We start from the raw sequence: 13,732 nt of genomic DNA, 5'->3' as shown, positions 1-13,732 counted from the left end.
CTAACCATTGTCACCCCAATAAATTTAATTTTAAAAAACCTAAAATACAAGAATTTATTGGGTCAAAGAGCAACGATAAAAACCCTCAGCAGTGTAAAGTATAGGGAATATAGTCAATGCTATTCTAGTAACTATATGGTGTGAAATGGGTACGAGAGTTATCAGGGTGATCACTTCATAAGTTATGTAAATGTCTAATCACTATGCAGTATACCTGAAACTAATATAGTATTTACTGTCAACTATTATTGAAAGACTCAAAAAATTATTTAAAAAGAGAGAAAGTCTGAGTTCAATGAAGGAGTTCAGAGAAGATTTAGCAGTTTCAATGTAAAAAAAATAAGGGATACATTCCAAATGTATACAACAAGATGGAGGTTGTGGGATCATTCAGTAATATAATTAACTTTGTGATCTGCCAATTATTAAGTGTTCCTGTTCATTCTTATTTAACAAGAGCTGATTTTCTGGTTATTCCAAAAGAGATACATCAAGCAATAGATTAATGGAAGACCCGAGTGATCAGGTAAGAAACTAAGGGCAAGAACCGAAAAGAAAAATAGTGTTAGTTTGATCTAAGTTGTTTTTAAGGAAAGTCATACTTTCTTGGCTGCTGGAGAAATAATGTCAATAACTTAGCTTGAGGAAGGGGGAGTGGCCAGGAAACAAAACCAGGGACAGACAGGGTAAAGAGGAACAGATCCTCATTTTGTAATTAAAAGAGATTTGTTTTTAGAAAATGTGGGTGAGTCCAACTATGCTCAACCAAACACTATATAAAAAGGATCAAGAACAGTAATTTATTGATTCATCATATATTGGAATTAGCACTTGAAGTATGCTGAATTGGTTGGGTTTACTCTCTCAACCCTTCCGATATCTCCATAAAAGGAAGAGCCTTCCGAAAAGCTGCCTTTTTAACCTGGATCCCAGAACAAAGGCTGCCAGACTCACAGCTTGAGACACATGATTGCCAGCTTCCATCAGACACCTCTCAGCCAACGCAGCACAGACTGGTGAGTGAGAAAAGCTTTTGGGTATAGCTTGTAATTAGTACTAATGTGACCATAGCTAACTGGTACACAAGCAAAATTTATGGTTTTAAAATAGCATATAAACTTTTGGGAAAATTTGTACTATAAATGAAGCCTTGAAAAAAAATCTCTCCATAGGTTTCCCCAATATGTAATTTTTCTTTCTTTCTTTCTTTCTTTCTTTCTTTCTTTCTTTCTTTCTTTCTTTCTTTCTTTCTTTCTTTCTTTCTTTCTTTCTTTCTTTCTTTCTTTCTTCTCTCTCTCTCTCTCTCTCTCTCTCTCTCTCTCTCTCTCTCTCTCTCTCTCTCTCTCTCTTTTTCCCCCTTCCCTCCCTTCCCCCTCTCATATACACACACACAGACACACACACACATAGACATACATATACACACAATCTGCTTGGCTCCCAAAATAATTTCTTTGGAGATGTGATGTAATATTCATATATTAAAAACTTCAACATACAAAATTAGAGAGACTTCTATACCTTATAGTCCAGCTTAAAAATAATACCAACCATTATTTTCTGTTCGTGACTCTAGGAGGTGACTGAAATATAGTCTGCTGTGTATTCACCCTCACCTATGGCAAGTGGTACTACATGATTATAATCATCTTAGCATGATACAAATAGTATTTTTTGTTGTTAAACTTGAGGTCTGCTTTCAGTATCTAGAAGTAGAAGTTCAGCGTATGAGAACACTTATGGCAATGTCACGAAATAGAAAAGCAGAAGAACATAGCAGAGTGATTAAACGAACAGAGCCAGCCAGTATCTAATCTCTGGCACATGTTGGCTGTGTTACTTGAAGAGAGTTTTTAACATCTCTGTTACTTTAAGGAAGTTGCCTCATCTGTAAATTAATGATAATAATAAGATCCTATTTGATAATGTTATTGTCAGTTTAAATAAGTCATGAAAGTTAAGAGCTCAGAAATAGGCCTCCCACAGAGTTAACACAATAAATATTAGATATTACTTTTCCTATTATTATTATTAAAACAAATTCATGTTCTCTTCAGTGAAGTCTAAGTTACCATTTCATGCTCAAATCCCTTAGCTTGGATGTTTGACTGGGATCCATAGTGGTCAAAATTAACTAAACATTTTGGTAAGTAATGGTGATGTTGTGAACACTCAAACTTTTGGCTTTATAAACCACTGAATCTCAATTCCTTTCCACTGACTCTGACAGTCAAAAGAACTATTTCAGTCTTTACCTCCAGTGGTTCCTCAAACTGCAGTGAAATAGAATGATTTCTGGATGGCTATGTGACAAAGGGAAAGAGTTACGTGAGTGGTCAGATTTCTGAGGAACTTTTGTCATAATTTTTATATTAATGTTATATTTTCAACTTAGATTGTCTTAACATTGTATTCTATTGTAGATTGCCTTCCTTTACATTATTGAAGTTAAACCCAAGTCGTGGGCAGGGATCTTGAATCCAGTTTGTGCATTTCGACAAGTTTGTATTTTTTTACTCGAAGAGAGACATGAATGACGATATAAGGCTGACAAATGCAGGAGATTCCCAGTCTCCAGGTAAGAAGCATACCTGACAGGCTCCAGATGCTCATGAAGTAACAAATTTATATGTGGTGAGTCCCTGCCATCTACTCTGAACCCTTACCTTCCTGGAGAGTCAGTGTCTATGCTCTTCATCTCGTCTACACATGCCAAATTATTTCAGCTATCTATCCAAGATATCTTACAAAAAGATCCACACTTTGTGAATAAAAGATAACTGATCTTTGTACTATTTTAACACCTTTATTTACATACAACTGACATACCTTAAAATGCACATATTTAAAGTGTACAATTTAAAAAATGTTGACCTATATGGTGAACATTTATGAAACCACAACTATGTTCAAGGTAATGAACATATCCATCAACACCCAAAGTTTCCTCATGCACCATTGTAGTCTTTCTTTGCTGCCACTTTCCCCATGTCTTCCTTGAGACAATTGCAGATTACCTTTGTGTCACTGTAGATAGATTTGCATTTTCTGGTATTTTATATAGATGGAATCACACAGTATGTACTCAGTTTTGTTTGGCTTCTACTATTCAGCATAAGTATTTTAACATTGATCCATGTTTTGTAGGTATCAATAGTTTATTTTTTTTATTTTCCTGACTAATATTTCCTCATATAGATGTACCACAACCTATTTATGCATTCACCCATTAACGAACATTTGGATTATTTCCATTTGGGTTATTACAAATAAAGCTGTTATAAAAATTTATGTACCAGTCTTTGTATGGACCTATGCTTTCATTTCTCTTGGAAATTCCCCTGAGTAGAATGGATGAGTCATATGGTCGGGGTACATTTAGTTGTTTCAGAAACATCTGCACTGCTTTCCAAAATGTTTGTACCATTTTACATTTTCTACCAACAATAGATGAGAGTTCCAGTTTTTTTATATCCTCACCAACATTTGATGTGGTCAGACATTTTAATTGTAATCATTCTAATAGGTATGCAGTAGTTTGTAAATTTGGTTTTAATTTGCCTTTTCTTTATGACTAGTGATGATGAGCAACTTTTTATGTTCAAATTGCCATCTAAATATTTTATTTCATGAAGTGTCCAACTCTTTTACTCAGCTTTCTTAATGTGTTTGTTTTCTTTTAAGTGTTAAGAGTTTTTTCTATATATTATAGACACAAGTCCTTTTTCAGACTTTTGATTTGCAAATATTTTCTCCTAGTCTTTAGCTTGTCTTTTCATTTTGTTAACACTATATTTTGAGGAGCAGACATTATTTGTTTTTAGGAAGCCCAATTTATAATTTTTAATGGATTATTATTTTTGGATTGGATTGAGGAATTGTTTGTCTAACCCAAGATGACAAAGAATTTGTCTTATGTTTTCTTCTATAAGTTTTACAGTTTTAGGTTTTACATTCATTTCTACGATCGATTTGAAATTAATTTTTGTATACGGGATGTGGTATGGATCTAAAATCTGTTTTGTTTTGTTTTTTTTGCACATGGATATCCAATTATTCCAGCACCATTTATCAAAATGACTATCTTTTTTGTGTGTCTTTTCTAAAAACCTGGTGTCCATGTATGTGTAAGTCTACTTCTCGACTAGCTGTCTATTTTTACACCATTACCATGCTGTACTGACAACTGTATCTTTATAATAAGTCTTTAAACCAGGTAATGTTCATCCTCCAACTTAGTTCTCTTTAAAATCTGGCTATTCTAGTTTTTTGCATTTTTTTAAAAAAAGATTTTATTGGGGACAGGGAACAGGACTTTATTAAGGAGTAGTGTGTATTTCCAGGACTTTTTTTATTGGGGAACAGTAGTGTGTTTTTCCCAGGACTCATCAGCTCCATCCAAGTCAAGTCGTTGTCCTTTCGACCTTAGTTGTGGAGGGCGCAGCTCAGCTCCAGGTTTAGTCGCCATCGTTAGTTGCAGGGAGCGCAACCTACTATCGCCTGCGGGAGTCAAACCGGCAACATTGTGGTTGAGAGCACGTGCTCCAACCAACTGAGCCACCCAGGAGCTCAGCAGCAGCTCATTGACTTCATTCCAGTTGCAGAGGGCGCAGCTCGCTGACCCATGTGGGAATTAAACCGGCAGCCCTGTTGCCCAGAACTCGCGCTCTAACCAACTGACCCACCCGTCTGCCCCTAGTTCCTTTGCATTTTCATATAAATTTTACAGTTTGCCAATTTCTACAAAAGAAAAAAGCCTGCTTAGAATTTTGCTTGGTATTGTGATGAATCTAAGATGAGTAGAATTGACATCTTAACAATATTGTGTCTTCTGACTCATAAAAACAGCATCTCTCTCCATTTATTTATGTTTGCAATTTCTTTCAGCAATGTTTTAGAATCTTCAGAGTACAAGTTTTACATGTCTTTTGTCAGATTTATCTATGGCTATTTAATATTTTATGCTATTGTAAGTTTTATGTTATATTTTAATTTCCTATTGATAATTGCTAGTATATAGAAATATTATTAGTTTGTATATATTGATATTGAATCCTACAACATTCTAAACTCACTAATTACTAATGAAACTGATAAATTTTTCTATAGGAGATGATTCCTCTTCCAATCGTACTCTATGGTCACAAGAACACATAAAAAGGAATAAAAAGAGACTTTGTATCTCTAAAATCATCACCATCATCATCTTCTTTCTGGTGGTTCTAATAATTACACTAGCCACAATTATAGCAGGTGAGTTTTCCATTTCCCAAATATGCTCAAGTTAACTCTTCTATAAAATATTTCATCATAGGTATGTCTTTCATATTTTAGGTCAGGATTGAGGATAATTTCAGGCCTCTTTGCACACAGAATAATTATATATTCCCTCTTCTATAGCATGAGGATAATATCTACACCAAATATTGTGAGGATAAAAATAATTTAATGTAGGGGCCGGCCCGGTGGCTCAGGCGGTTAGAGCTCCGTGCTCCTAACTCCGAAGGCTGCTGGTTCGATTCCCACATGGGCCAGTGGGCTCTCAACCACAAGGTTGCCAGTTCAATTCCTCGAGTCCCGCAAGGGATGGTGGGCTCTGCCCCCTGCAACTAAGATTGAACACGGCACCTTGAGCTGAGCTGCCGCTGAGCTCCCGGATGGCTCAGTTGGTTGGAGCCTGTCCTCTCAACCACAAGGTTGCCGGTTTGACTCCCGCAAGGGATGGTGGGCTGCACCCCCTGCAGCTGGCAGCGGCAACTGGACCTGGAGCTGAGCTGCGCCCTCCACAACTAAGACTGAAAGAACAACAACTTGAAGCTGAACAGAACCCCCCACAACTAAGACTGAAAGGACAACAATTTGACCATTGTTCCCCAATAAAGTCCTGTTCCCCTTCCCCCAATAAAATCTTTAAAAAAAATAAATAAATAAATAAAAAATAATTTAATGTATATGAAATTTCCTTCAAAACCAGTATTACTTATAGTTCTTACAAGGCAAGGAACTTGAGGTAAAATGTAAATCACCACACTGCTTCCTTCACCAAGAAAGTCTCATTTGAAGAAATATCAGAACTAAATAGGGTATTTGGTGACATAATTAACACTGTCACAAACTCATTGTCTCACCATGGGCTGATAGCAAACAGTTTGTGGAACATCATGTAACTATAGACTACCTCACCCTAAACTATATGTCTCTACATAAATGGTAGTATTTTTTCCTAAGCTATTTCTAGTTGATACCTATGCTTATAAGAATGAAAATTTCAAAGTGCAAAACATTTTATTTCCTTCTGGTTATGCAGCATGAAATGATGTGGTCAGATTTCCAAGTCTTATTCATAATTCACAACCAAATGCATAGGTTATAAAGAACTAGGCAAAAAAAAAAATTGTTGCTATCCTAATGAACATATTTTTTACACAAAATATTGATTACTTTTAGATCCAAAAACAGCATGATACATTTCCTCTTTATGATAGTGAACTATAGACATATATTCTACAAATAACTTGAAACAAATTTAATGAGATGTTTGAAATTATATACATAAGTATATATGATACAGACATGCATATATAAATGTGTATATGATTTATAGATGAATGTATATATTAGAAATGTGTGTATAATATATATGTGTATAAAGTAATATAGACATTAATGTGCACATACGTACATATGTATACATATATATGCATATATGTATGTATAAATGAGTTTATATAGAATAGATATTATTAATCTACCGTATTCTGTGAACCAGGCAGTAAAATATATATATAAATAAATGATATACTTGATTATATATATGTCCCTATGCATATAACTGTATATGTGTATATATAATATATATACATATATAGTTAATATGATATGATATATATATAGTTTATAGTTATATAGTTAATGTCATGAGAATGAGTGTGATCACCTAGGAGAAGAGTGTCATTTGAGAAGAGCAGCAAGCCTTGAGTCTGAGCAATAATATCTACATGAGTGGCATTCATCAAGAATTTCTTTCAACCTAGCAAGAAAATAAGTACAAAAAACTAGGAGTTGTCCTCACTTTGGGAAAAATATAAAGAGTGATTAATGAAGTCTTTCAGATTGAAGGAACAAAGCAATTCTAGTGGTTTTCATTCACATGGATAACTGTTTTAAATGTAGGGCTTTTTACCACTTCAGTACTTAATATATTATTAAATCATTTTTAGTAGAAAAACACAAATCTTCCACTGAACACACATCATGCTTGGATGACTGGATTGGTTACCTAGGAAAGTGCTTCTATTTTTCTGAGAATACAACAACCTGGGCAGCAAGCCAGAACTTCTGTGTCTCTCACGTAGCAACTCTTGCTGTGTTCAACACCACAAAAGAACTGGTAAGACAATACTTTTGGACTCTTAATTTATTTTCAGAAGTTATAGCCAAAATGGGAATGGTCCAGGAAAGTTCTCTTATTCAGCATAAAGAAGGCCCTATTTTCCACATCAACTCAGACCATAGAAAGTAGCTCACATCAGGGTCAGAACACATTCACCTCACAGGTTAGGCCAAGTCAACCCTCATGGTACAAATTATCAAGCAACATTTAGGAGATGACTTCTCCCCTTTGACTTTTCAACTGGGAGTAGGAGTATTTAGAAACAAGTTACATACTAGGCATTTTCCCTATGCCCTCTATACAACAATTTATATATTATTGTCCACCAGAAATTTCGACCCCAAATATCTTCAAAAAAGTTTCACCACATGATTACCTAGCTCTACATTTTCAAGTGGAAATAGAACACCAAAATCCAAGGAAAGTCCAAAAACATTTCCATAGTTCAGACCTAGAAAATCAAAATAAAGCCCCAAGTAATGGATTGTTGTTCACCTACCTATTTTACACCAAATGAAAGTTGCCTTTTGTGGGACTATATTTAAAAAAAAAAAATCTGAAGGTCATGACCAACCATTTGTCAAAAATACTGGAAAGAATTATAAAAATGAGTCAGTATAACCAAGAAGATCTGGGAACTTGGTGCACAAGAAGGATAAATGAAGAAAATTAAGAGCATGCAATACAAACTGCCCCAACACCAGAAATAATGGAGATGTCAGAGGTGGCAAGAGACAGAAAATTTAAGATCTTAAGGAGCATAAGGATATATTTAACATTTATTAAACACTTACTCTATGAGGAATAGTCAGAAGAGGAACTGACCAAAGTTGAAATTAAGTTTGTAGAACATTCTGATAAAGATTTTTAAATTAGTACATTGGGGTGGCTGAAAAACATAAATGAAGTCATACATTTCATTCATTAAAAGAATAAATTCCGACACTAAAACAGGAAAAATATGGGAAAATATCAGATCGATATGAAAACATAACAAAGAAAAGAAATAGTTTAACAAAAAAGCATAGTCATTGAAATAATTTTTGAAATAAACAAAAGTGAAAAAATAGAAAAAGAGAGTACAACAAAATAATCAATGAGGATATACAAAAGCAAAAATACTTCTCTGAATAGACAGAACTGATCACAAAAGGAAAAAAGACCAACCCACCCTAATTCATGCAATTGCAAATAGCATAGATTCTATAGCATAAAATATTACAAGTAACTTTATATCAATAAATTTTAAAATTTAGAAAAAGAATAATTTATAAACAATTAAATAATTGTTAAGACAACCTAAAAGTTGGAGTATGTATAGACAGGCATATTTCTTAAAAATTAAATGGTAAACATGAAAGAGTAAAAAAATGTTCAAATAAAATAAGACAGAAAAATATCAATCCAATTGAATTGAGAAAAGGTAAAAGAAAAAAATAGTGAAAAAAACACACTGATTAATCCAAATATAACAACAATTGTGATAAAATGTAAATGTTTTTAATTTATCTCTTAAAAGACAAATATTATCAGATTGGATTTAAAAAGCAACAAAGTCCAGTTACGTATTACTTACACAGACATAACTAAGTACTTAGACATTCATGCACACACACACACACACACACACACACACACACACACATATGAAAGAGATAAAGTGAAAGGAAAAGTTATACAAAGCAACTATTAACAAAACAAAACAAAAAAACTAGATTAGTGGTAATAATGTCAGAAAATATAATGTATCAGAATAATTTATGAACATATATAAAACCTGAATAAACCAATAACTATTCAATGTATTTTACTGCTAACTGAAATGCTCCCATCCGAAGACACCAAACCTAGAAAGATATTCAGGCAAATTTGACCAAGTCTTTACAGAACATTTAATATCTCTCATATAAAACCTCTTAAAAAATATAAAGGAGAAAAAGTTAATCAATGAGATTTACTACAGAAGTTGTTACAGAAGTAACACAACCCATAGACTAACACATGGACCAGATAAGGACAGTGTCACCTCTAAGATTATTTCCAAATCTGAAAGTCTGTATTTTTGTAAAGAATATTATGAATTAGTTGAAGAAAACCCAAAAGAATGAGGCATTTGCTCTTTATCTTACAAATATCCTTTATTAAAGGATTTCCTGAAGCGATACTCTGACCATTCTCAATATTGGATCGGACTGAGCCGAAAACCCGGACAGACCTGGAAGTGGATAGATGGAACCACATACAGTGGCTGGTAAGTCGTGGGTATATATAATTTACACACCTATAGCTGGGGCTCCAAGCCTTTCCCACCATGGAGAATTCTGAGTTATAATCCATACACACCAATCTGGAAGCTTCCTTTGTGGTGGAGAATAAAATGAATCTAGAGAAAAAGTGGTAATACAAATTGTTATACAAATTATTTAATACTTAGAATGTTCCAAGTACAATGCTTCATAATCATTATATTCTTTGACCTCTACAACAACTATGGGAGGTGAGTATATTTATCTCCATTTTATAGATGAAAAGGCTGATGTTCAAAGATGTTGAATGGGCCATATTGCAACACGCGTTTAAAAGTATTTGACAATAATTCCTGCACTTCTTCATCATATAGGTTACATTTTAGACCACACAAAGCTTAAGAATTCAATTTGCTTTATATTCAAACAATATGGTGTAAGGTTAGAGTAAAAGCTCAAATCAGAGGAAATTTTTTTCTCTAACTAGAAGAGTTCATTCATTCTGTGGCCTTTTTCTTTTTTTGTGTTTTATTTCAGGTTTAAAATATTGGGAATTGGAGAATGTGCCTATCTACACAAAATTGGAATTAGCAGCGCTAGTACCCATTTGGTTAGAAAATGGATTTGCAGCAAACCAGACACATATATTCCAAGAAGTTAAGACATCAGAGACCTAAGATATTTTATAAAATTTAGTTTTTATTCCTCTTGAAAGAAATATATTAATATGAAAGCAAATGAAATTCATGCTTAGAAATTTCAATTGATGCTTCACTCCAAATCTAAATCCATTTTTTAAATAAATCTAATAGATTCTTGGCATTCAAGAAGTATATGCCCCAACATATTTAAAAGTTCCCAAATCTCTTATAGAATAAAATTTCTAACATGTAATACATTAAAATATGAATAAAAAATTTTAATGACATTTAAAGATATTTAATCATGTGAATTCAGACTAATGTCATTTAAAATTACTTTTTTTTGAAGAACTCTGATATTTAGCTCCTTGCTTTTATTATCAATACCCATTGGTTGGTTTTCTTTTAGTTTTTAGTTTTGTAATATTTTCATTACTTTATGAGATTTACTCATAAATGTAGTGTAATTCAAACCCAAGAACAGTTGTTTAAAAGTGTTGATTTACTAGCTAAATGAATCTCTTTCACTTATACCAACTTCATGTAAAAAAGATTTCACATTCAGAACATCATGTAAGGGGCTTTTAAGATTATGAGTAAACAATTGGAACTATCAGTGTTCTGTTTGTGAATGCCAAGGACCTATTTTGCATAACGGACAATATGAATTGTAAAACTTTGGTGAGATGTGGGTGAGGGAGTTGTTTGAACTTTGCTGCTCCAGCTTCTCTCTAGTTGAGAAATTATGTTCTGCATCAGAATATATACTTCCTTAGAGGATATTGTCTTTATGTTTACTCAACATTGACAACGTCTCTGTAAAATATCATTGTTTTCTTGAAGTTATTGTGAAATCCATGATATGCATCCTATGGATGCTTAATATACTCATTAATAGAAATTTAAATCATTGTAATAGGAGAACGCATGTTGAAGAATGGGACTAGTAAGAAAAGAAAAGTCTTATTCTTTTATCTTTTATTATAGACCACCCCAAATTTTCCATCTTTTCACCATCTCTCCTCACTCTCATTTTCACTTTATTTTTCCTCCCTGTACTTCTCCCACCCCTATTGTCTATAAAGGGTCATTTGATTATTTTAAACTCAACGTGAATAGAGGAAATAGCTGTCCACAGTCAAATAAGTTCTAGGACAGTAAAAGACTAAAAGAAGACATTTCTTTTCTAATTAAAACTGACCATTTTATGGGTCTTTAGAAAACTCAGGACCTTGTTCTTAAGGTCTTTATTTTAGCAGACTGTATTGTATTATTACTCCATTGTTCTCCTGTATCAGGAGTAAATAAAAGTATTTTTATTGAAAATTAGAATATAAAATGTTGACAAGGAACTTAGCATTAAATCTACAATTAGTTTAGAAAATAGAGTCTGGATAGATGAAACTTCAACATTTAATTACCAAACAGAGAAAGAAGTGCAAAAACACGTGCATGTGATGTAGAAAAGATTCAGTGATAACACAAGAAAGAAAATGTCCAAAATTTGAGAAAGAGGTACCTAGCAAAATTCTTACACAGAAAATATTTTTCAATTGTCAAGTAAAGGAAGTCAGGCGTTTCCTACTTAAAAGCAGAAAAAATTAGTAAGAAGAATATTGCCAGCAGATGGAAAAGCATATGTGAGGGTACCAAGTGTTGCACAACTGAGAAACAATAGTCTGGAAGCACTGGAAGGAAAGGTGTGAATGGGAAAGAATAAGAGTTGGGGTTGAGGACAGGAATGGGAGAGGGAAAGAGGGAAGGCCCAGCCATATTTAGGGGAAATTATACTTCATGCTAAGGGAAGTTTAGCCTTGATGCTTTTTTTTCTTTATAGAAAGAAAAGGATATTTAAGAATTACTGAGTTTCAGTTTTCTGTAGGAAATCCAAGTGGAAATATTTAACAGGAAGTAGGTTGTACAGTTCTGGAACTAAGGAGCAAGTCTGGGCTGGATATATGAAATAATTCATACAGAGCTACAGAGATCTGAGGTATAAGTTTATGAAACAAAAGGAGAAAATTACATGGTAGCAAAGACCAGGCAATTATTTGCTTAATGAAAAAATCATTTTTTTCTATATATACTTATTTCTTAATTTTTTAAAAAATTTAGGTGATTTCTAAATTAAGCTCATTTAGATTTGGTCACAGCTAAATCTATGCCTATAAGAATAGGACAATAGTATAACTTCAGACAAATAAATTAATTCATGTGTATTTACAGAAGCATAAATTAAGACTAATGCATATTTTTTAGAAGATAGAGATGCTACAATACTCTGAAATATCAGAGCTGTAAAACTTCTTTCTTTCTTTTTTTAATTAAAGTTTATTGGGGTGACGATTGTTAGTAGTTACATAGAGTTCAGGTATACAATTCTGTATTACATCATCTATAAATCACATTGTGTGTTCACCACCCCGAGTCAGTTCTCCTTCCATCACCCTTTACCCTCATCTACAAGTTCCCTCCCCCCTTACTTTCTGGTAACCACTAAACTATTGTCTATGTCTATGAGTTTTTGTTTCTCATTTATTTGTCTTGTTCTTTTGTTGTTTTTGGCTTATATACCACATATCAGTGAAATCATATGGTTCTCTGCTTTTTCTGTCTAACTTATTTCGCTTAGCAAAATCTTCTAATAACTGAATAATGTCCGAGATCAAGTAGGAAAATATACCGTTTCTTTGTTCATTCAAGTTGTCATTTTAAGAATTATATCTTCATTGTGTTAGCCCTCTCTAATAATAGAGCAATAACGTCAAGAATATTTTTGTATGACTCATGGCTTTTATGGTACCTAATGCTATTTCATGCTTAATAACATAGATTGTAAAGTGTCAGTCTCAAATTTATTAATTAATACTAAAATAGAGTTGTTACTTTAAAAATAAATTGAGAGTTTTTGTGTGTTTTAAATAAAATCACAAATATTCTCAAATTTCTCTTGCAGGATAATAATGGATAGTTATGCCTAGAAATGCATATCTCTAAAATTCTGGAAAGACAATTTTAAGAGTTAAAACATTTTTATACTTGATTAAAATTTTTGTTATACTTTTAAGTATAATATATATATTCACCTAAATATAAATGTATATATATGTATATATGCATATGCATATATGTATACTATAATAGTATACATATATATACTATTAAGTATAAAGTATGAAAGTAGCATGTTAACTTTTTAAATGGTTAGTTGGAAAGCCAAAGTATCCCAAACAATTGAGTATACATAAATCAGGAAAAAATATATTCAGGCATATAATATAATTTTTTTGAAATTAAATATGTGATACTTCATTTGACTTAAGAGATGCTTATTTGGAAATGGGAATGCTAAATTAATTGATATATGGTATCTATGGACATATATTTCTAGACTATCAATTTAATATTTATGAACAATTTGATATTAAGGATTTATTGATTGATTTGTTTAT

The 13,732-nt window shown here is 32.7% G+C and overlaps 2 protein-coding genes across 3 annotated transcripts in view; one reads left to right on the top strand and one right to left on the bottom strand.

The window, feature by feature from the left end:
• The first annotated feature begins 720 nt into the window (after positions 1 to 720).
• On the top strand, positions 721 to 13,343 carry LOC141570140 (C-type lectin domain family 2 member A-like). The gene is made up of 6 exons (XM_074326041.2): positions 721 to 1,016; positions 2,424 to 2,578; positions 5,110 to 5,253; positions 7,221 to 7,390; positions 9,541 to 9,644; positions 10,177 to 13,343. The coding sequence occupies exons 2-6, from the start codon at positions 2,530 to 2,532 to the stop codon at positions 10,298 to 10,300; spliced, it is 591 nt and encodes a 196-aa protein (XP_074182142.2). The 5' UTR covers positions 721 to 1,016; positions 2,424 to 2,529; the 3' UTR covers positions 10,301 to 13,343.
• LOC109435542 (killer cell lectin-like receptor subfamily F member 1) overlaps positions 9,513 to 13,732 on the bottom strand; it is a 39,077-nt gene continuing 34,857 nt past the window's right edge. For both annotated transcript variants that reach the window (XM_088797888.1, XM_019713483.3), the window contains one exon: positions 9,513 to 9,776. The gene's annotated coding sequence lies outside the window, so the exon portion shown is untranslated. The remainder of the gene's footprint in view (positions 9,777 to 13,732) is intronic.

Source organism: Rhinolophus sinicus, chromosome 1 (assembly GCF_057876585.1).
Source record: "Rhinolophus sinicus isolate RSI-liver-muscle chromosome 1, RSI-T2T, whole genome shotgun sequence".
Taxonomy (NCBI): domain Eukaryota; kingdom Metazoa; phylum Chordata; class Mammalia; order Chiroptera; family Rhinolophidae; genus Rhinolophus; species Rhinolophus sinicus.
Note: the sequence above shows the minus strand (reverse complement) of the source record. Positions and strands in the feature narration are given on the sequence as shown.